At 36.0% G+C, this 26081-nt stretch overlaps 1 protein-coding gene across 1 annotated transcript in view; it reads right to left on the minus strand.

The window, feature by feature from the left end:
- The window catches only part of LOC107673881 (clathrin interactor 1-like), a 26408-nt gene extending 17961 nt beyond the window's left edge, over positions 1-8447 (minus strand). Inside the window, exons 1-8 of the mRNA XM_016467694.1 lie at positions 8252-8447; positions 3496-3600; positions 3267-3363; positions 3072-3180; positions 2795-2959; positions 1521-1698; positions 1061-1283; positions 752-836 (exon numbers count right to left, since the gene is read on the minus strand). Coding sequence (XP_016323180.1) covers positions 752-836; positions 1061-1283; positions 1521-1698; positions 2795-2959; positions 3072-3180; positions 3267-3363; positions 3496-3600; positions 8252-8292 — 1003 coding nt within the window. The 5' untranslated portion in view covers positions 8293-8447. The remainder of the gene's footprint in view (positions 1-751; positions 837-1060; positions 1284-1520; positions 1699-2794; positions 2960-3071; positions 3181-3266; positions 3364-3495; positions 3601-8251) is intronic.
- Between the last annotated feature and the right edge of the window lie 17634 nt (positions 8448-26081).

Genomic DNA, 26081 nt, shown 5'->3' on the forward strand with positions numbered 1-26081 from the left:
CAAATTCTTTAAATATGAAAACGTACTTACAGTCTGTGAGTCAGAGCAGCCGTCATTGTAGTCTACTCTTCCAGGATCAGGAAACAGTCCTCCATAAAATGTGCTTCACACATCTGAATATTTGGGTTAAACTGTTCTGGAACAGTGTTGTAAATACAACTTAACCACTGAATTCTAGTCGTGTCATTCCAAAAGAGCCGGCGGCTTGAGTGGGCAGAGGCCGGCGGCTAGAGTGAGCGGAGGCCGGTGGCTAGAATGAGCGGAGGCCGGCGGGCTTGCAGCAACCACATATTTGGGCGGTGTTATGCAAATCTCCCTACATCGTGACGTAGACATGTGGGGGGCGTGTTAGAACGAGCCGTTTCAGGTAGGTGTGGTTGACTCTTAACTTTTATAAAGAATATCTCTTTGGATTTGAGACTTTAGTCTTTGCAACTTTACAGATCTTCTTTATGCACCAAGAGCTTGTAACACTCCAAAGAGGAAGGAAAATTTGAAATCGCATCATATGACCACTTTAAGGATGAACCCTTCAATATTACTTCTCCTAAACATTCTAAAGTGAACTGTTCTTGCATGTTCAGTTGTAAAGGTAGTGCTGAACCACAAATCAAATAAATATTTTATATTTAAATATTTTTAAAAAGACATTCTATAATATCTTAAATATTTTCCTCTGCAAAAACTGTAGAACCACCATGATATTCTTAACTTAGAGTAACTCAAAGAGGATGCATGTTACTACTGTTACCTTGGGAAGCTGGTTGAGCAGGTGCAGGATCTGCTGAGAACAAGTCCACCAGACCAGAACTGGGCTGGCTCACTGCTGATGTGGTCTATATGGCAACAAAGGACGAACAAACTGAAAACACTCTTAACAGCTACCACAAGATGTCAGTGTAGAGTCTACGTTATTTTGAATACAAGTTTAACATTTCACTTCACACTATTTATTAACAAATCTCTCCTAAAAGTTGCATCATCTATGTGTCCAAATGCCAGAGATGTTTAATTAAACAGGAAAAGACTAGTGCTGGTAGCTAGTGTTTCTCGCATCTACCTGGCTTGTGTTTGTGTTGGTGGAGGGTTTATCGCCAGCGTAATTTGCAGCTGCTCCCAGGTCTATCGTTTTGGAGGGAATGCCTCCTCTCTTACGAGTGGCAGTGGTCTCTGTGGCCTGGACGATCTGGACGCTTTTGGTTGTCACTGTCTCTGCATCATCTTTAAATTCTGATTTCCCTGACTGCCCATTTCGCGTTCCCCGACGGTCCTCATCTCCTTCACTATACAGAGAAGATAAAGCATAAGCTTGTGCAAGATCACTAACAAAATGCTTCCTTGCTTTGAGAATAAGTAGATAAAACACAATCAGTCCATGACATAACTGTCAACAATCTGTTCATATAATTAGTTATAACATTTATGCTATTTGTGTTTCAAAAAAACAAAAGAAGACTTGGCAGAACAGGAGTTTTCAGGTGATCTGAGAAGGGAAAGTGAGACAGCCTGGGGGTCCTGACCTGAATCTGTCAGGTGAGTCGTCCCGGTCTTTTCTGCGGAACATGTTAATGGTGTCATCAATGGTGCTTCCGATCTTATCGCTGATCTCTCCCAGTTTCTCACTGAAGGGGAAAGCCCCCTTGCCCCAGTCTTCATCCCATTTTGAGCGTGAATCTCTCAAATCAAACCTGTCCTCCGCTGCAGAATGCATAAACAGGACAGGAAATGTGTTATACTATAAACACATTATACAGTCAAACTTCATTTAGAACCTATATATGGAAATATAAGGAATAAAAAAGTGAATCCCACAAAAACATGTCTGGGTAATTAAAATCAGAGGAAAAAAATACATTTTGCAAAAAGAAAATGAAGCTCACTGATAAATTAAACACATTTTCAGACCTATTTTAATTACTGTCATGCAGTTGGATGTTTTACTTCAGAGGTTGTTAGTAATTTTCATTATTCTTAATGGTTATGTTTAGTGGTTCTCATTAGAATTGGATTACTTAATTAGCATACATGAAAGGCAGTACAATAAATATTACCATGAAGTCATATTAAATAGTTAATTTAATTAATATACCAGTTTCTTTTTTGTTGATTATACTTTTTATAAGGGTGTGCTTAATTGTCGAGAAAATAATTCAAAAACCTAATGCTGTTATGCAAAATATACTTTATTTTTTTCCGGGTGTGGGGTGAAATATGACCCAGTGTGAGATTCACCCACTAATTTGATGACAATGTAAAGAGAAGTGAAATCAGGCTATGATGCTTCCTCTTGGGTATATTCCATAACTAAGAACTGTGATTGGACTGTGGTTAAATTACTGAATAAATGTGCAAGCCACCATCTCAAAAACACAAAAAAAAGACATATATATCAAGTTTCATTAAACTTTAGAGCTAAACGACTGTCAAACTAAACATGATAACAGTTAAATCTGAAACAGTCATTAAAAAAATGCATTGCGTTTTTCCTTACCAATCAAGGACATCGAAAACATAATTTATGCTGTCATGTGAAAATGCAGCTATGCCGGGTATCAAAATAAATCTACAGTACAGTTCACTCATCTGGCAATGCAAACCCTCCAGGGACAACAACAGTGGAGAGGAGACAGAGGACCTCCTTGTTTTCAGAGTACCGATTAGAAATATTCCTTATGATAAATGTGCTTTCTGCGTGATGTAAAAAAACCCCTTGCAAACCTTGATAAATATGACAGTGAGAATGGTGTGTGTGTGTGTGTGTGCAAGTAAGAAAGAGAGATAGTTAGGGACTTACAGTATCTGAAGCCTGACATGCTGTCAGAGGACACGCCTATATACTTGTCCCTGTTTTTCTTGGCCTTTTTCCTCTCCTCTCTCAATCTGTCATCATCCTGGACAAATTCTAACAGCTCCTTCACTTTCTGGCGCACATTGACACCTTGGTCCTTGCCATTCTCATCTGAAACACAAAGCCCATTCATCCATCACTGACTAGTATCTGAGAGACATTAAACAGTGTACATGACAGATGAATAATTATATAAGCTTTTGCTTTTGTGCATTTCACTCACCTACATAATGATAGCTCTCAATTGAACGCAAGTCATACAGGTGCTCTCTTGCACTAGTGACAACCCGTTCAGAACCATTTCTGATCAGGTACGGCAGCAGCAGTAAAGACTGAGGTAGAGAGGACAGTCAAGTTCATGACAGATGACAGCAAAACAAAACCTTTTCAGTCATATACCGTCCTCACTAAAGCATACCTTGTAAACTCTTCTCCAGTTTTTCTTGTTGTCTTTCAGCATTCTAGTCCACAGCATGTTCATTACCTCTGGAAAATGCTCATACATGAATGTGGCCCTGAAATGAAACAGAAATAACAAAAGTGTATCTTAGGAGACTCTTCATATTGGAAGAAAGTGCAACTGTTGACAAAGTTAAGGTTCAGAGGAAAAAGAGACACAAATCAAACATCAAAACCCCTCCACTTGCCTGGCGATCTCGCCCATTAACTGTCCAGACGGTCCCCATGGGTCATCGTTGGTGGCTTCTCGAACTTTAGACTCAATTTCTGTATAGTTCATCACAACATTGGTTCTGTAAGAATGAGATTAAAATACAACCTCCTTTCAGTAAAGTCAAACATCCCTTATTTAGACTGATTATGTGCTAAAAAATATATCAGCAGGAAAAAGAGCCTTTCAGCAAAGACAAAATATATGAAAGATAAAATATATGAATTACTGAGTGGCAGAAAACCAAATTAAAACAAAATTCATATCATTTGTTTGTAAAATGAATCGGATTGAGAAACGGAGCAGACAGTAGTAAATCCTCTGTGGTTCATGTGGTGATACTTGTTATAAGCACTGTGTGACATATTAATGAATGGATTAAAGAGTATGTTGAAAGGAAGTTTGTTTGGCTGTAAAACTGAAAGAAAAAAAATCCTCTTTATGTTAAACACAAAAGGAGATGTTAGGCAGAATATCCAACATCCTATAAAATCGCAAAAAAACTACCTTTAGAGATAAAACAGCTTGTCACTGGGGCAGTACCCTCAAAAGGATATTTGTATGCCTTATTTACTACTTTTATACCTTATAACTACTCTAAGGTACTAATATGCACCTTATAGGGGTAGAGATGATGTACAAAGTTGCCCATTATAGGCCCCAATTTTTGCACATTATTTCTGACAGTGATCTTGTGCTTTTCCATACAACAAAAGCATACAGTGAGCAGGGGCTGCTAAGCTCCAAAAAGACCAAAAAAGCATAATAATAACCAAACATTTATTCCATATGACTTATGTGCTACATTCCAAATTATCTGAAGCCATATGAAATTAGATACATTTCGGTCATACGAATTTTGGTCTGTTTTCATAACTAAGTCTCAATCACACTTGTGCTCATTTAAACCTTGTGCATCACATTTTGGTTGCAAAACACATGAGAACATGGACATTATGCAAATGATCTCTTTGGTGTTTCAAGGCGGAAAATCATATGGGTTTCGAACATCATGAAGGTGTGAGGATGATGAGAGAATCTGAACAGAATCTGACTATGCTATATGGGTTATTTATTAACAGTGATTATAAACACACTGAAAATCACTTCCTATTTAAACTATATATATAAAGCATCTATTTGTTTATCATGCTATCTGATAAGTAACCATTTTAAAAATCCCCTAAGGGTGCATCACTGGTGTCAGTAAAATGTCTATTTTTATTTCATATTAAAAAAGGAAAGCTAGAAAAGTCATTCAAATAATGTCTAAAACAATCATAATTCTCAGACCCCACCTTCATTTGAATACTGGACGGAAATAAGCAGCACCAAAAGCTCTTATTATGTGATACCAGTTTAGCACTAGAGGGACATAACCAGAGTGACATAAAAAGTGGTTATACAAGACACACGAGATCTCAGTATATGGGTGGGGTGAAGGACAGACTCGCTGAGAATAGAGGGTGGATCAAATAAAAACAGTCCTCAGTCTTTCCTACTCCTAAAAAACACTTTTTGTGTTTTTAATAGAGAATACTGCCGTTTGCTTTAGAAAATGTGTAGTGTCTCAGTTTACAGCTTACATGGAAAAAAATACCTGAGTATTGTCCTGCTCAATGGAAGTGTAAACATAAGTAAACCGAAATGAGTGAAAATAAATATATAAATAAATACAATTTTAAAAAGTCAACAAAAAAAAAACTCCCTACATCCTCGTTTCCTCATTTATAGACTAAATCACTTATAGACAATGACAGAATCGTAAAGATCAAAAAGGTGTACAAAACCCTACAAACTAACAGACACAAAACTATGGCATAGCTTGAGGTGATAAAAGAGGTCAGGACATCTGTTTGCTTATGCTTGCAGGGTGCAATAATTTCCTTTTGTCTGAGTAATGGGATAAACAAGAGTGTCCAATCCTTCAAAAACACACCAGAAAGGTCAACCACATTACCTGGTTTCACAGCTTGAGGATAATGCAGGATGCTTTGATTTTAATTTAAGGTACTACTGCACTTCTTTCAACAGTTGCATACCTGTGGCTGAGTGATAATACCATCTACTACACTAAATACGGTAATACTGAAGTCTTCCTGTGGCATTTCAGGACTTTCACACCATTTAGGAACAGGCTCATTGCTTTACCAGCATGAAGCTAAATTCCTCACACTTCGTCAGTCCACCCATGGCTACACTTGGCAAGTAAGTCTGTTAAAAGGTCATACTATTGGAGATAGCAGACTGATTTTGGAGCCAATAAGCTAAATTTCTTCACTTTGCTACATTGTTTTCAAACTTGCTTTGCAAAAACAGGAAATTATTATTATTATTATTTTTTATTTATTTACTTTGGCAAGTCATGATGAGTGATGGATGTCTAGAATAGATGGTATTGTTTATTTCTTTTATATATTTCTATTGCTTCTCCAGAGATTTTTTGTAGTCTCTATTAAGTGGCTAAACCCCTTAACATCCAATAGAATACACTATGTGTCAAATACGCCATATAGCATAGATTCACAAAGATTGTGTAAATGACAGTTTCAGGGACGTACCCACTTATTAGGCAACACCCAAACGTTTGTGCAAACTCATATTTGTGAATTAAAACATTCAGTAACTGCTTTTCCATACTGTCAGAAAAGGGCAAGGTAGCAATGGATTAAAAAAAAACACTCAGGTTCAGAGTCGTACAATAACCTCTTTAATGATCACTATGCTATATGTCATCATCATTGAAGCTAAAATCAAATAAAAAAAATTAAAAAAAAAGGAAAAAGAAAAAAAAGTTTAAACCATAAAAGCCATAGTGGTCCTTCAATCAGACTCTGAGATATACTCAGAAAGTCTAAGAAACAAACTATGACAAGCAGTTTATTTTAAGACAGAGATTTGATTTGTCCTTGACCGTAGGACTTCTAAAGAAAAACATAATTCTGAATTGCTGTATTTTCCCACTTAACAACCTTGTAAACTATTCATAAAGACAGTAGTTGACAGTGTGCATGACAGACAGGGTAACCCTTAAAGGGGTCCTATTATGCTCTTTTACAAAGTCTTGATTTTGTTTTGGGGGTGTACTAGAACAGGCTCTCATACTAGGTTGTTTGAAAACACATTATTTTTCACATATTTTACATTATTACAACACCTCTCTCCCCAGTCTGGCATGAACGGCTCGAATAGTTCCTGCATCAAATGAAGGCCTGCCTTCTGAAATATGACATGTGCTGTGATTGGTTAGCTGGGCCAGTGTGTGCTATGATTGGCACCACTCCCCTTACCATAGCCGCCTGCGAGCTTCAGTGTAAATATTGCGTCAAAATCAAATCAATTTGAGCACGATTTACACCCGATTTAAAGTTCGTCTGCCTTGGGAAAGCTAGCATGTCTCTGACATAGTGATAACACTCGTTGCCTTCTCTAGTGCAGCTCAACCAGGTCTCGACCCATTCGTCCATATTTGTGATATCACAAATCCCAGAAAATATGCGTTGTAGTCCAAACGAGTTGTTCGTTGTAGTTTTTGAAAAGTGATTTCTGTTAAATAAAATATCTCCTTTTGAATTGGACTTTGAGCTTTGTAACTTTGCAGATCTTTTTTATGCTCAAACAGCAACATTACAGACTAACTAAAGTTGAAAAAGTGAAAAAGCATAATAGGACCCCTTTAAATGGTTTCTGAGATAGTGAGTGGGCCCAATTTAAGAAAAATATTAAAAGGGGTTGCCAGCAAATACCAACATCAAGAGACTGTAAAAAAACTGGCATCATCCTAGAATCGTTATGTACAAGCAAACATGACAGCGTGGCATAGTGGACTAAAGCACTGAATGCGCAGAAGACCACTGACCTCTAAGTAAATGTTTATCATTTAAATGTTTTTATTATGGGACAAGAAAATTTTAGATAAAAGCAATCATTTTAATAAAAATATAACACTGCAGTATTTTGATTTGTGTTGGAATATAACAAATAATATTTTTCTGGGGTATTATGTTCCTGTCCTTTAAAGGGTTAAAACACAAGTTTCAGTCTAACAGCAACAGTTTCCATGAAACTCAAAGGCTCCATTACAGAAGCTATGCAACCATCTTTGCACTTACAGCCTTTGTAACGAGATTACAACCAAGATTGTAAACAGATTGCCAATTAATCAGCAATTGACACAATACAAATATGTACAATTGGTCGTTTTTCATTTCAGGCTAGCTGATGAGCTTGAAAAGTGCCTGACAATAGCTGTCAAACATGAAAAAGTTGTTGCCACTCCAATGCCAAGTAAAACACGCGCTCTTACTTTATATTTAAACATTTTTCTCACTCAGAAAGATTAACAATCAACACGTTAGTTTGGTTTGTAAAGCACTTTTAAACACAAGCGCCGTGTTTTCACAGTCAACACAAGTTTAGCAACTGTCATAAAATTAGCAGCAGAGTTAACAGCGAGGAAGTTTGAGGGTACCGTTTGTCTCGTAAACAAAATTAACTCGTAATAAACAAGTGAACAAGTCTGATTAAGTATCGTAACCGACTCGAAAACGAAAGTTGCTACATACACTGACGAAATATGTTACTTTTAAGAGCACAACAAAGCTGTAGTTAGCCACTGTGCTAGCTCCTGTCTCGAGAGTGCGATGTGACGTCAATGAGTGCGTACGTGTCTCATTTTCAACAGGTATGAGACAGGACACCGAAATACTTTCGAAAACATTCGCAATACTCACGCTTTATCAACCAGCTCCCTCACTTTCCACATATTCAACATCTTGGCTGTGTTGTTGGGTCTTTCGGTCGAGAAAACAGGTGTTGCAGCCCTTGAAATCCGCTGGTCGTGACAGCTAGCCAACGCATGAACTCTAAAGTTACGCTGCTTCAGACAGCGGCGGAGGAGCGCAGGCCAGACAGGTTACCACGGAAATGCGCTGTCACTTACGGAAATTTCGTAGGCTGCTTTAGCAGAACACTACATTCTTGATGAGGATATGACACAAGCCACATTAACATAACCTCACAGAAGTGGGTAGTGAATGAGAATAAAATTAAAGCATGGGTTTGTTTAAAATGATAGTGAGAATGAATGAATAATAATTAAAAAAAAATCTATATACAATTATATAAATTGAGGTTCTAATTAATTCAATTTCAGTTCTCAAATATGAGTTGTTACTGTGTTTTACATGTAATGAATGAATTAATTATAAATTAATGTATAAATGAATATTAATCAACATTTTTTGTTGGGTTGGGTTACATTTTTTGTGGGTTCCTGAACAGTTTTGTTTCATTATTTTACTTCATTTTCACTAAATTTTGCTTAAAGGCCTATTACATGTGTTCAATTAGCTGTATATATTTTCTGATGATAGATGATATCAGTCGAATGTTGAAAGGTTTTTTTTTTTTAAGCCAAGACTTTATGGTATGTACCTATACAGAAATTGACTATACCTAATATAAATCCTTTATATAATAGGCTAAATAATAATAAAAAATAGCCCTTAAATATTCAAGTGAAAGTATATTAAATATGTTCTATATAGAATATATGTAAAGCTTTTTCAGACAAGTTTAAGGTACTGTATGCCACTGCCAAGTTTTATCAGTCACATCTGCATAAGACAAGTATAAGACATTAACATGGTAAAAAAGGAGTAAGCTTCTGGGTGTCAGCTCCAATAGGTAGTCCATTTCTCAGGAGCTGAGATGCCAAGGCTTTGTGTGTTCTGGAAGATGGGCCATCTTAGTGACGGGTGAAAATGGAGGCCCTTCCACAAATGACAGCCCCCTGGGATAGAGAAGAGCCTCTCATGGAAAACAAGCATTAGGAGCTTCTTGCACACTTTAACAAAATAAATAAATAAATGAAAAAAAACAAAAACAATGAAGAACATCACAGGAAACTGACAAAAAGAACCGATTTCACAAAAACAGAGCATGACAAGAAACAGCACTTAACATCCCCAAATGCACATACACCCATGGGATCTGCTTCAATTACTGCTGCAAGTTCAATGAAGAAAACAGCCTAGACAGCAACAGCATAGACAGCCTGACTGTGAAGATCGAGCATATGAAGGAAACGCATTCAGAACTGAATCCGTCAGAAAACATTTACATTTGGACACTAACATGCATCTTACCTTGTAAGGTTTTTATTAAACAACAAAATTCTAAATTAGTTACTATGTAAGAACGTAGACTTACCATGAGCAGTGATTTATCCATCAAAAAGTTTTCATTATATGGAGCTTTGATCAACCGTAATAGCTTGCTAATTTTACAGTTAAGTTGTTGTGATATTATATGTATGTGTTTATGCATGAATACATGCAGTCATCTATATTTTAAAAAATGATGTCAATGTGAATGCTATAAGGAGGACGTATATGAAATTCTGTATTTACTTTAATGCATATTTGGCAATTAGTAATTGTCAATTTGTACAAAAAAATAATAATAAAACATATTAGTATTCAAATGTAGACTATATTACTGAGAAATACTGAGATACTGAGAGCAAACCGTTAAGTTAGATGTGTTATGGTTGTCTTGATTTTATTTTGGCCTTAGATATAAGCAGAGTCATACTAATTAAATGAAAATAAATGAAACAGCTCAAACAGTGGAAATGTAAATTGCATGGACTTCAAAGGGAAATCTGCAAGGGAGATCTTGGCTGTAAATGTACAAAGGCCTTGTTGTCTAAAATGGTCCATGAAATAAAGTGGAATATGTTTAGTCTTCCGTGCTGTGATATTTGATTTTATGCCCCAAAATCAACATTCAGATTGTAAAATGAAAAGTTTTGTACTGATAAAACAACGTCTCATTTTTTGCCAAAAATAAATGATGGGAGGAAAGTAGCATAGAAAATAACATTTTATCATTATCCTAAAAATTGGCATGATATGAACCGAACTGTCAGTAGGGGGCACTGTCACACAACATAAATCATTTCCTCTCTTTTCCTTCTTATCATAATATGGAAAGCCTTAATCATATTTCAGTCAGTATGTTTCCCTTTGTTATCATTATAAACACCCTGAACTGTGGTGGTGCAATAATAGTTGGTGAATAGGTGCAATAATAGCCTACCTATTTGTAATTATAGATAATAGTATATAATTAGCACAGAGTTTGCCGTGCTTGGCAAGATGCTCTACCGAACTGTATTTAGATGAGGTTTTACAGCACCATATAAACCCCACCGTCTTAACAGAGTTTCATATCTGCATTATGAACTCCGTCTCAGCTCCATCTCAGCATCTTATAATTAGTGTCCCAAAACTGCCTTACAGCACACACACATACACAAACACAGTGCATCCTGGTGGAAAAGCAGAAGTGACCTGTCATGCAGAGAGAGGTCAGATGATGGATGGGTGGTTCTGTCGCTTGGGAAAAAGACCCAGGGGCTGACTGTGGCCTGTGCAAGGGCCAACAATAACATCCTTAAATAAAACAGCATGAAAAGAGTCCCGTATCCCATAGCCAGCCCAGCGCTGGACTAAGCAATGGGTACAAAATGGAGCAATAGCTGTAAAATTAGAGCAAATGCCACAAACAATGAACATTGTTTTGTAATGGCATTGTAAAAGGGGAAAAACCCAACTATGCCGGGTTTCTGCAGATTGGAAACATGTGTGGTGAATAAAATAAATAAATAAAAATGTCAGATTTCCCACTCCCACTTTGAAATGATGTGCTGACCACATTTTCATGGGAAATGCTACAGCATAAACTGCAGAAATTAACTAGTGATCATTGTCCCATGGTCTTCTTTTATAAAAAGACAGTTTTCACTGGCCTCTTGAGGCCGCAACATACACTGATTATCAACAGCATTTTGTTTAACAAATCTAACAGGAGTTATAAAATGTGTGTCAATAATACACACTTTTGCAGTAAAAATCATTCAGGATAAATAATTGAAAAAATGGTAAAATGCCTAAAACGTCCCTGGAGGGACATTTTAAGCATCATATTTAATTGTGTCATTCCTGAGTATTACAGTTAACAAACACATACTGATTATTGTAAATTGTTTATAATCTCTTACATATACAGCATAATACACAGTCCTGGCATAGAATTAGTTAAAATTCACTCAGTGCTTTAGTCCAATTCCCAACATGTTCCTGTCATTTTTGTGCCCCTGACACATTGTGTTCTGAAGGAGAAAGCATCTGCTCTTTTATGGGCAAATTCAATCAGTAATTAAGCCGAATAAAAAAAGAGGTGTCAACATCTGGAGCCGTAACATGGTAATGTGATAAACTGGAAAAAGGTAAGATAGGAGAATATGGCAGCGTAAAATGTTCAAGGACGTTGGTCTCAGAGATACTTCTTCACATTTTAAGTTTATTCAGCTGTAGAGAAAGGGTTAATTGGGAGATGTCATGTTTACAGGGACCCCAGAGAAGAGTACACTTTGAAAGACAACTTAAATAATACTTTTTTTTAATGAAAACTGGTGTATGGGGTTTGGATGCAAAATCAATTTCACCCCCAGATGCCCATCACTAAAAAAAAAAACACCAACAGACTGTGGTATTGTTGGCGTGAGGGGAAGGAAAGATTCCATAGTAGAAAAACTGAGGGGAATTGAGATAAGACAAGCAAACAAGACCCAGCTGTGGAAAGGTACCGTTGGCAAGACTCCAGAAAGGATGGGGAGGGTTTCATCTATACCCACAACCATTACTTAATTAGTCCACAAGGTGAAATTACACCTATCCAACAATGAATACATAATCTCTATCATCCTTGAGCATTAAACAAATGGATTGCAGAACAAAAGTGATACAGACCACAAATAAGAACTCCATCATGTTATGAAGATCTTGTGGGATGCTTTGGGGCAAGTACAGAGTTAAAAACACACAAGAAAAGTGTGAATGATGTCACTCGAATCTTGTTGGTTTCTCATAAACGGCAGGGTTTTATTGAGCCAAAGAAATAAAGATAGTCAGCTGCATTTAGGAAATACGGGTTCACTGGGCAAGGTTTACTGGAGACGCTGTGCCAGACTACAATTAGACATGTTCTCTACATGGAAAATATTTAAAAGTGAGTGCAAAGTACATGGGGGGGGCTTTATTGATGAATAGATTATGTTTATTTAGTATGAATTCACATATAAAAAGTGTTGTTGGAAGGCTTCGTGAATTCTGAATGCCTCCTCATTGTTGGCACCATTAAATTAGGCCTTAAATTTGTGCAGCTGCTAATAAGTATATAAAACAACTCAGAGTAATTCTCTGCACTGACCCCTCTGAATCTGATAAATCTGAACTGAAAATTGTTATATACATATCCACATTATGTTTGTCCTACATCTACACATGTATTTTTGTAAGATACACATTTTAGTGGATTGAGCAAAAGATGAAGGGAAAATAGAATCTTGCCTTGATCATCTCACAGAATGAGCAAATTTGACTGAAGTCAAGACTTCAAGATGGACGTGAAAAGTCTCGCACCACCTCAATAATGGAGACTTGATCTGGGAGATTCAGAAGTTAGCTTAGGCCACATTGAAATTGATCAGTACCGTGTATTTTTCCCTCCCTCTCCAACTTTTCTTTCTCATCAGCACATCCCTTCATTGGTCTTCATTTGCCCCCACAAACTTATGAAACTGCTCCGAGATGATTAACACAGACTTAATGACCTGCAAAAACAACAGCAGCTCGTGAGTTTCTTCAAATTGCCGTTGCCCACATCCCTTCCCCATATAAGGGAACAATATACCCCTGCCTTGCTCTCATAAGGATTCATTACCCTGCTCTGAGATTTTCAGGCCAGGCGAGGGAAGCGTTATTTCCCCTGTGTTGGCTCTCACATTGGCAGGGCCATTACTCTTAACACTCCTGCAAAGGGGCTAATGGGGCAGCTTTACTGACAGAGAAGAGGAGAGGGAGGGGGTGGGGGAGAAGGGGCTGAGATGATATGGTAATCAGAGAGGGAAGGGATTTGGGAATTCCGAGTGCATGGAAGAAGTGGGAATGAGAAGTAAAAATGTAATTTGTTGAACTTGGGCAAAAATTACAAAGCTTTGAAAAATGAGATAATGAGGCAAACTATCGTTCCATTTATGCTCGTGATTATAAAACAAAAAAAACATTAATTCAGTGTAATGTCGTTCTGTAATGCGGATACTCATTTACTCTTTGTAATGACAACGTTGAATGGTGGAAGGTGCTAAAAGGTGAATGGGAAAGTAGTGTATGATTACATCGATGTAACACTGTTCCCATTGTAAGCAGACCCTCTCAGTTCCAGAATGAGGAGACATTAAAGTTGTTTTAACCATGCTACAGTGAGCTGCCCCTGCCAATATCCAAGACCTACTACTATTACAGGCCCAACCAGACAGGGACAATTACAGGGGCAATTAAATTCAAACGTGGAGATGTAAGATTGGTGGGGACCCCCAAATGTTGCAAGCATTCTGAGACATGAGGGGGTTAACAGTCTGCTTAGGTCAAACTACTTATGTAAACATGAATGTGGGTTTTAAAATGAAATAAAAAAAACTTGTTGTTTAGAAATGTTTAGAAATGGAACAATATAAACAAATCTTGAAAGATAAAGAGATTCCATATGTGATGCAGAATTGTCAACCAAACCCAAGTAAATGGATTACATGTGCTTGAACAACATAGATACAGAACAGTATTTACCTGTGGTAATTAAAATGGATAGCAATTCATATGCAAAATAATTCACAATTTAACACTTTCTTAAATAAACTGGTGTTGTGGTCTTAATCTTAATGCTGTTTTTGTTTGTTCTCAACAGACTATCAGACTGTGTATTAGTGATTAGTAATTAAAAAAAAAATCAGCAGATTATATTGATATGACAGTAGGTGGCAGCAAGTTACTGTTTTTATTAAAGGAGACATATTATGCCCCTTTTTACAATATATAATATAAGTCTCTGGTGTCCCCAGAATGTATCTGTGAAGTTTCAGCTCAAAATACTCCACAGATAATTTATTATATCATTTTGAAAATGCCTATTTTGAGTGGAAACAGAAACAGGCTGTTTTCGTGCCTGTCTCTTTAAATGAAAATGAGCTACTGCTCCCAGCCCCCTTTTCCAGAATAGAGCTGCTTACAGCTCAGACCTGCTAAAAACATCTGTTTTGGTTCTGATTATCATGTTTATCGGGCTGAAATCATGCGTTTTAAACCATATTAGTTTAAACTTCTGATATATACGGTTTTCTGAGTGCACACATCTGAAGCACACGGACAGAAAGCGGCTGTCACAGCATGTGAGTACTAAACTAAGTTCTCTTTCACTGGAAAAGTCAAATTTTCATGATATGTCACCTTTAAAGGGGTCCAATTATGCTCTTTTACAAAGTCTCGATTTTGTTTTGGTGGTGTACTAGAACAGGTTGTCATACTAGGTTGTTCGAAAAACACATTATTTTTCACATATTTTACATTATTACAACACCTCTCTCCCCAGTCTGGCATGAACGGCTCGAATAGTTCCTGTATCAAATGAAGGCCCGCCTTCTGAAATACGAAATGTGCTATGATTGGTTAGCTGGGCTAGTGTGTGCTATGGTTGGCACCACTCCCCTTACCATAGCCGCCTGCGAGCTTCAGTGTAAATATTGTGTCAAAATCAAATCAATTTGAGCGTGATTTAAACCCGGATGATTGTAACCACTCTAAGTTCGTCTGCCTTGGGAAAGCTAACGTGTCTCCGACATAGTGATAACACTTGTTGCCTTATCTAGTGCAGCTCAACCAGGTCTCGACCCATTCGTTGTATTTGTGATATCACAAATCCCGGAAAATAAACGTTGTAGTCCAAACGACTCGTTCGTTGTAGTTTTTGAAAAGTGATTTCTGTTAAATAAAATATCTCCTTTAAAAGTGGACTTTGAGCTTTGTAACTTTGCAGATCTTTTTTATGCTCAAACAGCAACATTACAGACTAACTAAAGTTGAAAAAGTGAAAAAACTAACTAAAGTTGAACAAGTGAAAAAGCATAATAGGACCCCTTTAATGAGTCATTGATTCATTCATTCAACCAATAGGTTTAAAAACCCTGATTCATTAAATAACAAAACAAGGCACTACTACCTTACGGATATGCATATATGGGTATGCATATTTTTTCTTTTTGAGTTTGTTGAAAACATAATATTACATGACCAATTCATTTTAAATATCATTTTCATTCAAATGCATTTTTACGATGAAACTGCAATGTAAAGGTCTAATCAGATGTGTGGATCAATTATTATGTACATTAATTACAAAGTAGGCCTATAAAGCACCCCAGATCATGTAAACTATTACATAGATGACAATAACACTGCTCTTTGTGTACTAAAGTGATAGATGTATTGTTATGAGCTCACAAAAACTGCAAAAAATTTGATTTCAAACCTAGATGTTTAAGATCATCCTTCAAGAGTCTTCTGTCCCTTTAATGTAAAATTTGTGTCTGGGAAAAAAAGGCAAAGTCCACTGGTCTCATGGTGCATAATGTCATCGTCTCCCACAATGCATTGCTTAGCACCGTGCCCTTGACTTCCCCCAGTCCACAGTCTCAGCCAATCAGCCGCCTCCTCCAGGGACCAAACCTCATTAACTGCTTACAGAAAGATATTCTCAATTTAATTGCTCCTCTTAATAGACCTGAGTATAGCATGGAGGAGTGACAGCAGTATACATACATGCACACACACACACACATACACACACAAAAAAATGCCACAAATCCAGACACATGTACAAATTCTTCAAGAAATAATTAATATTTATATATTGTAAACTAAGAATGAAAGAAGAGAAACAGGAATCTCGACCCCGAGTGTTTGGACCCCAAGTCTTCATACAACTGTAGTTCTCCACAAACCACAGGCCTAAATTTACAGGCACCATTTGGCAGTCATTCCGTTAATCCCATCCCGCCTGATTTGCAGGAAAAGATACAGGGGAGATGTGGGAAATAAGTTACAGCTCTCATCACATCTGCCTTTGGGACAACGGCTTACAGAAAGCTGTCATTTGGGAAACCGGGCTGTAATTGCTTTTTGTGTATTAAAGAGAAGTGTCAGGGCCAAAGACAGAAAGGACTCGGTTGTATTCCACAAGAGACCCCATCCCATGAATGCATTCATCCTATGCCTTTCATTAAGAAGATCTTTGCGCATTTCCCATTTTCCGAACAAAAGAGGAATTAAGGACCTATTGGTGAGGTGGCAAACAGGGGGAGTCTTTGTGGAGGGACACATGGGACAGGAGAGCTGCATTGTCTCTCCGCACACATTGTTTTCCTGTAGTCACAAGGAAGCTGTGAGTCAGTCTGGCAGTCAAAGCCAAGGTCAGACCTGAGGACAGACAGGGGCTCTAGAGGCACAGCGATGTTAAACTCCCTCATTTTAACCACACTGTATCCTCTCTCAAGCACAGCTGGGTGGTGACATGCAGGGAGAGTGGAAAAACGTAAAGCTGTCCTGGGTGGAGGTTAAAAAGGTATGTAATTATGTATGTCGCATGACAACATAACATGATCCCATGGAGTGTAAAGGTATATGCTGAGGTCCAGGCCTTTGTGTCTGCAAATCAATTTTCAGTCACTCAGAACGACACACATTTGCTGGTTGATTCACATTAGAGCACAACATTATGCGTTTAACAATATGCATTTTTAAGACAAGAGTCAAGTCAATTACAAATTGCCATGCTGATTTACATTTGTTTTCTGAATTTTGAAAAATAAATGTTTTGAAATGTTATGAATGGAGAGCATTTTTTTTTTACTAGGTATAGTTACTCTCAATGCTCCTCAGATCACAGATTCAATTAAGTTAACAAAACTTAAATGGCTTAAGTAAATAGGACTCAAAATATATAAGGAATGCTTTTAATATATTAGTAAATAAGACTTAAGTTACACTTAATACAATTAAGTTAAGATTACTTAATTGAATTAAGGCAACGAGTCTGCACAATTTAAGTAAATGGAACAAATTATTTTTTACAGTGTGTAGCAGTAGACCTAAAGATGTATATTAAAAAAGTAATATCTTTATATATGGTGTATTACTGAACTTTTTTCAATACAAACTTTTTCAATATTTTCTTTCATTTGTTTCATCAAAACACGTAAGCATTTTCCTCTTCTCTCAGCTCAGTAATATCATTATAAGAGCATCAGAAAATTATAGGTCTTTTATAACTCCAGATTCCACTTTATGATTCTGAGCTGTGACAAAAGATTGGCTTCCATTCACTTCCAATTATGGACAATTGAATGGACTGTTGTTTGTCTCTGGATGATTTTAATGCAGTAGAACAAACATAGGCTACTCTACATTTATCTTCATCTTGTCTATTTTTTTTTTTACTTCTATACCTCCACTCTTTCCACTAACAGTTAGATGAAAACAACTTAAACATTAATAAAGAAGCAAATGAAAACGCACACTGCTGATGGTGTTCTTCAGGCTGATTTCACATATAGAAACAATTAAGACTATTGGAATGAAAGAATCCTATATTATCATTACAGACAAAACCTCAGGCCAAAAGTGTTGCTTAGGTTTTCAATGATCAGAGCAATCTTAAACAGATCCACTACACTGTAACCTATACATTTCAAAAGATCATACAAAATCACTCTGCACCAAATGCACTTAAGCAGCTGGTAAATTAAACAAAACCGATTTCAATTAGGAAGAGGTGAATAAATATTGTATGTTCAGGGACACAATGTAATGTGAGGGGCAGAAGAAATTAACCTCATATTTAATCATTGTCACACCAGACAGAACAACAACAGAAAATGACAAAACTCTCTCCCATGATGCTGCATATGACTGGAAAGATGCTTGTGACAGGTTGCTGTAATCTTGGGAGATTATCCAGCATAATGGTAATTAGTACAAAACCCATCACAAACAATTACGTGAACGCATTCCACATCAAGAAGCCAGTAACATCGTGATCCATGGGAAATTCAATCAAGTAATTTTTCTTCTGGGCATTTTTAACACTTAGCTAAAAAGACATCTGAGAGACATCCACGCCTGAATGACCACTGAACGTGAATATTTATGATAGGACTGGATTATCTTTTATTGTTTTAGGAAACCCTAAAGACGTTATACACAAACAATTGTTCTTTTCATTTTGGAGGGCTGGGATAAACAATGGTGTGTCAGGAAATTGCAGAGACACATACACCACCATTCAAAAATAAATGAATATTCAGCAAGAATATTACACACTAAACTGATTTAAACTGAAATTTCAACATTGATAATAATGTTTCTTGAGCACCAAATCAGCATATTAGAATGATTTCTGAAGGATCATGTGACACTGAAAACTGGAGTAATGATGCTAAAAATTACGCTTTGCCATCACAGTAATAAATTTAATTTTAAAATACATTAAAACAGTTATTTTTAAATTGTAATAATATTTCACAATATTACAGTTTTCACTGTATTTTTGTTTAAACGAATGCAGTCTTGGTGAGAATAAGAAACTTTTTTTTAAAAACTCTTACCAACCACACACTTTTGAACGGTAGTGTATATAATTTACAATTACATGCTGACTGACTATCAGTACACATTTCTATACCATCAAAGTTTCCTGCAAAATTCTTAAAGATTTGATGAAACATGTAATGTACCCAAATAACTGATATGGATATCAAAGGTCAGTCAACATCCATTGCAACATCCATTGCGTCAAAGTCTTTGTTGTGGCACTAGTGGAGAGATTCAGAACGTGAGGAAGAGGTGGTGACCTGCCATGCATGCATGTCTGAAAGCACGTTGAATACTGCCCCACAAGCTGCTCCATATCTATTTACATAATTTACCCATTGCACCCATATGCTAGCAGGACAAACGCCATTGTTCCTGTGAGGGCCGTCTGAACACTCCTTCTGTGTTCCAGTCTTTGGAGAACACACAGGGAGAGGCTGCCCAGTCTTGACTAGCTATTCTGCTACTCCTCCCAAACAGCAGCCCGGCTAATGCTGTTTTTGTCCATCTGTATTACTAAGGAGGAACTGGCCCCTAAATGCCACTGATAAGTATACAAGTGCAAAATCGGATCAGCAGCTTTCTTTCTCTCTCTCCCTCAAACATACACACTCTAACTCTCTTTCTTTCTCTCGTTTACGTCCTTAACGGGACTTGAGGCCTCCAAACAAGTGTCGTCCCTGGTGGCAGTCGGTGGCAAAGAGCTCAGTGGTTGTCAGCGCTCAAAGAAGGGGGACTGGGACAGGTTCGAGCCCCCAAGAGTGAATGGATTCCCACTGTTTCACAAAGCAGCACAGATTAGCGCTGTTAAAGAGGGAACACTTCTATAGAAGGACCAGAGTATACAGCCAAGATGGCTTAGATAAGTGAGGGTAATGTATATGATTAAATCGGAGTTTGAAAGGCTCACACAAGCTCAAATGTCCAAAACTAGACAATATGCAAAGCCCTGTACAAAACTGAATTAATTATTTCCTCTGAAACAAACAAACAAACTGAATGAATGAATGAATTATTTAATTAATTGATGCATGCATAAATAAATAAATAAATAAGAAATATGTTGAACAGTGAGCGATATTTATTTATTTATTTAGTATAAATGTATTAGGTCACACAAAAAGATAAAAGATGCTGTAAATATGAGTATTTATTTATGTTATTTGTATATTATAAATAAACTATTATTATATTATTATATAAATTAAATATATTAAAATAAACAAACTAACAAAATTAACAAATAAATGAAAGATAAAAATGAAAAACAAAAGGATTTTGGAAAGATGTTAAACAGTGAAGATTGATTATTTATTTATTTATAAATAATGATTTAAAATGTATTAAAAATGATAATTTTAAATAAATTGTTTACATTATTTTTATATTAAATGTATTTATTACATTATATTGTATATATTATATTATGTATATATAATATTAGTATTATATTACTATATACAATAAATATTTTAAAATTAATAAAGTAATTGTGTATGTTATAGAAGGGTATCACAAAGACGTTAAACAGTGAGCATTGTTTGTTTATATTTATTAGGTCATACAAAAGGATAAATATGAAGAAAGGTTTGCATTGATTATTTTAAGATAATATAAATTCATTTTAAAAATACATTAAAATGATATTATTTTATAATATAACTTAAAGATTTTAAATAATTAAATATGCTTAATGTCCACTATCTTGTACTTTTCTGTGACCCTTGTATGACATGATCACATCAAGCCAAAAGAGGGCAGCATAGAGCTACTGGGAAACGTATCCTGTATTGACGCTGTCTGGCATGGTCTGATCAGGCTGTGTGTCAAAACTGAGCGCTTGAGTAAAATTGTGGTAGTTCATCAATGGATTTTACTACACACATTACAGTGATTACAGTGAATACCTTTACACTTGACAGCTTACAGCAACAAAAACATGCATGTGAATTGCTAATAATCAAAATAATCAATAATCAAAGTAAACGAATAGCCCAATTAAAGAAACAATGCTGATAAATGTCCCAACACATATTACAACATTTTGTGCTTATTCTGTAAAACGATGTTTCAGATCAATGCTAAATCTAACTCTAAATGTGTTATGGCACAATGGAAATCATTTTTAGATTACTTTTAAGAAGAGTAGATCAACCTTTGCAGTACAGTATGTTGCTTTTTTGATCTGTAGTCTACATTTAAAACATCCAACACAATTTTTGGGGGGGTTTAATAGTATTCTCCCATAATAATATTGTGCTTTGGCAATATAAGTGCATTGGCAATAAACAATATTCCTAGCATTAAATTTCCATTGTTTCCTACTAAGGAGGAACTGGCCCCTAAATGCCACTGATAAGTATACAAGTGCAAAATCGGATCAGCAGCTTTCTTTCTCTCTCTCCCTCAAACATACACACTCTAACTCTCTTTCTTTCTCTCGTTTACGTCCTTAACGGGACTTGAGGCCTCCAAACAAGTGTCGTCCCTGGTGGCAGTCGGTGGCAAAGAGCTCAGTGGTTGTCAGCGCTCAAAGAAGGGGGACTGGGACAGGTTCGAGCCCCCAAGAGTGAATGGATTCCCACTGTTTCACAAAGCAGCACAGATTAGCGCTGTTAAAGAGGGAACACTTCTATAGAAGGACCAGAGTATACAGCCAAGATGGCTTAGATAAGTGAGGGTAATGTATATGATTAAATCGGAGTTTGAAAGGCTCACACAAGCTCAAATGTCCAAAACTAGACAATATGCAAAGCCCTGTACAAAACTGAATTAATTATTTCCTCTGAAACAAACAAACAAACTGAATGAATGAATGAATTATTTAATTAATTGATGCATGCATAAATAAATAAATAAATAAGAAATATGTTGAACAGTGAGCGATATTTATTTATTTATTTAGTATAAATGTATTAGGTCACACAAAAAGATAAAAGATGCTGTAAATATGAGTATTTATTTATGTTATTTGTATATTATAAATAAACTATTATTATATTATTATATAAATTAAATATATTAAAATAAACAAACTAACAAAATTAACAAATAAATGAAAGATAAAAATGAAAAACAAAAGGATTTTGGAAAGATGTTAAACAGTGAAGATTGATTATTTATTTATTTATAAATAATGATTTAAAATGTATTAAAAATGATAATTTTAAATAAATTGTTTACATTATTTTTATATTAAATGTATTTATTACATTATATTGTATATATTATATTATGTATATATAATATTAGTATTATATTACTATATACAATAAATATTTTAAAATTAATAAAGTAATTGTGTATGTTATAGAAGGGTATCACAAAGACGTTAAACAGTGAGCATTGTTTGTTTATATTTATTAGGTCATACAAAAGGATAAATATGAAGAAAGGTTTGCATTGATTATTTTAAGATAATATAAATTCATTTTAAAAATACATTAAAATGATATTATTTTATAATATAACTTAAAGATTTTAAATAATTAAATATGCTTAATGTCCACTATCTTGTACTTTTCTGTGACCCTTGTATGACATGATCACATCAAGCCAAAAGAGGGCAGCATAGAGCTACTGGGAAACGTATCCTGTATTGACGCTGTCTGGCATGGTCTGATCAGGCTGTGTGTCAAAACTGAGCGCTTGAGTAAAATTGTGGTAGTTCATCAATGGATTTTACTACACACATTACAGTGAATTGTGAGTGTACCTTTACACTTGACAGCTTACAGCAACAAAAACATGCATGTGAATTGCTAATAATCAATGACACGAATAATCAAAGTAAACGAATAGCCCAATTAAAGAAACAATGCTGATAAATGTCCCAACACATATTACAACATTTTGTGCTTATTCTGTAAAACGATGTTTCAGATCAATGCTAAATCTAACTCTAAATGTGTTATGGCACAATGGAAATCATTTTTAGATTACTTTTAAGAAGAGTAGATCAACCTTTGCAGTACAGTATGTTGCTTTTTTGATCTGTAGTCTACATTTAAAACATCCAACACAATTTTTGGGGGGGTTTAATAGTATTCTCCCATAATAATATTGTGCTTTGGCAATATAAGTGCATTGGCAATAAACAATATTCCTAGCATTACATTTCCATTGTTTTCCACTAAACTAACTTAAGTAACTTAACAAACAAGCACTGAAATAAACCAAAACAAATGATCATTTATGTATCATTCGAGAAAAAAATATTTATGGTACCACAATAATGTGACTTACAGGTCTAAAATATGTTGTTATTCAAATCGAGACATAAATCTACGCATGATGTTTTGATCAGCACTTTAATAAAAACAAGAAAATATTTAGTGCAATGACAAAGAATCCTCTGTCAGCATCTTTAGTTATGGCACGTCCGGCTGAGGGCATGTGAGGCATATGATGGGGCAGGGGCTCCTGCAGATGACAGATCAGTTGAGATGTAAACATTATTCTGAAGACATTTATGGACCGTGCTGTGTGGCAGTCGGCGTTGTTTATGTTCTCCCTCTGTAGTGAACAGAGAAGTCATATTTGACTTGCGTGCAGCACAACATCATACAATTTTAATGACTCTTATAAGTATCACATTTTCCTCCCCATTCGTCTCGAAACGAAACGGCTTTATATGCATCAGCGGCACTTGTTGGTTTGTGGTGACATTTTTATAATTCCAGCCAGGGCTCTGCTATTTATTTACGTGCAATGGACCTTTTTTAGTTGAAAAATGGTGCAATCATGCCACGGCATAATCGCTGGCATTTCAGAACGCTGCCAGATTTTAAGTGCCCATGTGCCACCAGAGCTCTGCTACGGTGCAAATTGTGGATTGTTTGTTGTTGGTGCATCCTTTCAATTAGAAGAATGCAAAAAATGGTGCATTCAGAGGTTAAATTGTTCAAATTTTCTTCCAGGTTATGTCCCACTCTCAGAAAAAGGTATATAAAAACTGGGGCAGTACCTTGTTTTAAAGGTTATTCCTTTATACCTTATTTACCCCTAAAGATGCATATTTGTAGCCTACCTTACAGTGGAAAACAAAGGACTCCAGCACTAGCAGGTTTTGGTGAGATGAACAGAGAGACACCAAAGAAACCAAAACCTGTGAAAAACTCCCTCTAGTGCTGTCTTCTCTCATATGAGTGAAGGCTAACAGGGTTAACAGGTTCAGGTGCCTTGCTATAAGTGCAGGTAACGGTTGGATTTGGCACAGTTATGGACTCGTGTTTTTCAGTTGAGTCAGCCAGCGAGGAATACGGATGGGACAAATGCCCCTTCAAAAATAGCAGGGGGCAGCTGGTGTGTGCGGTCTTTCAGCAGACCCCTGCTGGGCCAGGACATGGAGGCTGGTACATTAACTCTGGTCCTGTACGGCCTCTCCTCATCTTTGGGCCAACACTTTAAAGGTTAATGTGGACCCCAAGGTTTCACCCAGCCATCTTCCATTACGGATCTGCAATAGTATGGGTTACAAAATCGCTCCCAGTTGACAAGGAGGAGTGCTTGTGTACCCTCTGTGAGACATGGAAATCATTTACGCCCATTAGCTCCCTGCCCCAACATGTTGTAGCGAGCCAGAACAGCGCTCATAATGTATTAATGCTTACTAATTCATTTGATATGCCCTTACAAGTCTGTCCCTGAAGCCCACCTGCACTTACTTGTATAGTAACAATGCATAAAAGCATGTTGTGTGGTTTAAAGAATTAAAATGGTTTTGGCCTATAATATGTACAGAATAAGTTTCACAGTAAAATGAAATATGCAAATAAAATATATATTTGTAATGATTACATATTAATTATTAGATTTTATAATTTTTAATTTATTGAATTTTAGCCTATAAAACTTGCCACAGAATAAGTTTCACAGTAAAATAATAAATTTTTATAAAATGTATCCTATAATATGTCAGCATAAGTTTCACAGTAAAATGAATTATGCTAATTAAATATAGCCTAAAGATTTAATATCATTATATATTTGTTATTAGATTTGATCTTTTAGCCTATAATACATGTCACAGAATAAGCAGGCTATATTACACAAGAAATCAAAGAAATATGCAATTGCATACATTACTTAATAAAATCTATATATTTTAAATAGATATATTTTATTGACTTTATTATAAAATTGTATGAAATACTTTTATATAAATATATATTTTTTATTAGTAGCAGTAGTATTATATAGCTTATTTTCTTCAACAAATTAATTAAATATGCACATTTTATAATCACCTCAAACACCTTAATTCACACACTAACTTTTGTGAGCTGATGTGATATAACAGTTTCTATGAAGGCAGAAATGAGGCCAGCTCTAATGCCCCTATCAGGCTAATTGAGACATATTTTCTCAACAGTTGTGTGCTCTCATGCTGCCAGCAGATGTCCCGTGGTACAGGGTTTCACCATGTTTGACAGGTTGGCTATTCACCTGTCAGTCAGAGCAGAATTTAGCCGTGCTCCCCCTTCATTTGTGCCCTCACGGTGAGCCAGCTATCAAGAATCGCTCTTTTTAGAACTTTGTTTGGAGTAGTCGGGCCACATGTGTCTCTGCGCCACTGACAAACTATGTGCAAGTGGTGACTGAGCCATCATGACAAAGACATTACCCAAAAGCCCCCATACTTTAGATCCGGCAGCCAATGCCATCATGACGTGCAAAGCAGCTGTCTTTCTTATTCCACTGCAATGCCTGAGGTGAAAAAAAGTGGAAAAAGAAAAACACGCCAAACAGAAAGCCAGTAACCTGGAATTGAGTTTAATTCATTATTTTATTTTTTTTGTGAATAAATGTTCAATATAGGGCCTGATACACATAGAATAAAATGTTATCTTGTTGGAAATCTTTTTGACTCAAAGTGACATTTTCAAGTTACATTGGCAATCACTGTGTCATATTTTTATTTCTTTTTTAAACTAGCATTTGCTGCTTGGCAAGTGGTAATTTTGGACAGTGACTTCATTTATATATATATATATATATATATATACACTGTGTA

Source organism: Sinocyclocheilus anshuiensis, unplaced genomic scaffold (assembly GCF_001515605.1).
Source record: "Sinocyclocheilus anshuiensis isolate Anshui unplaced genomic scaffold, SAMN03320099.WGS_v1.1 scaffold1351, whole genome shotgun sequence".
NCBI lineage: Eukaryota > Metazoa > Chordata > Actinopteri > Cypriniformes > Cyprinidae > Sinocyclocheilus > Sinocyclocheilus anshuiensis.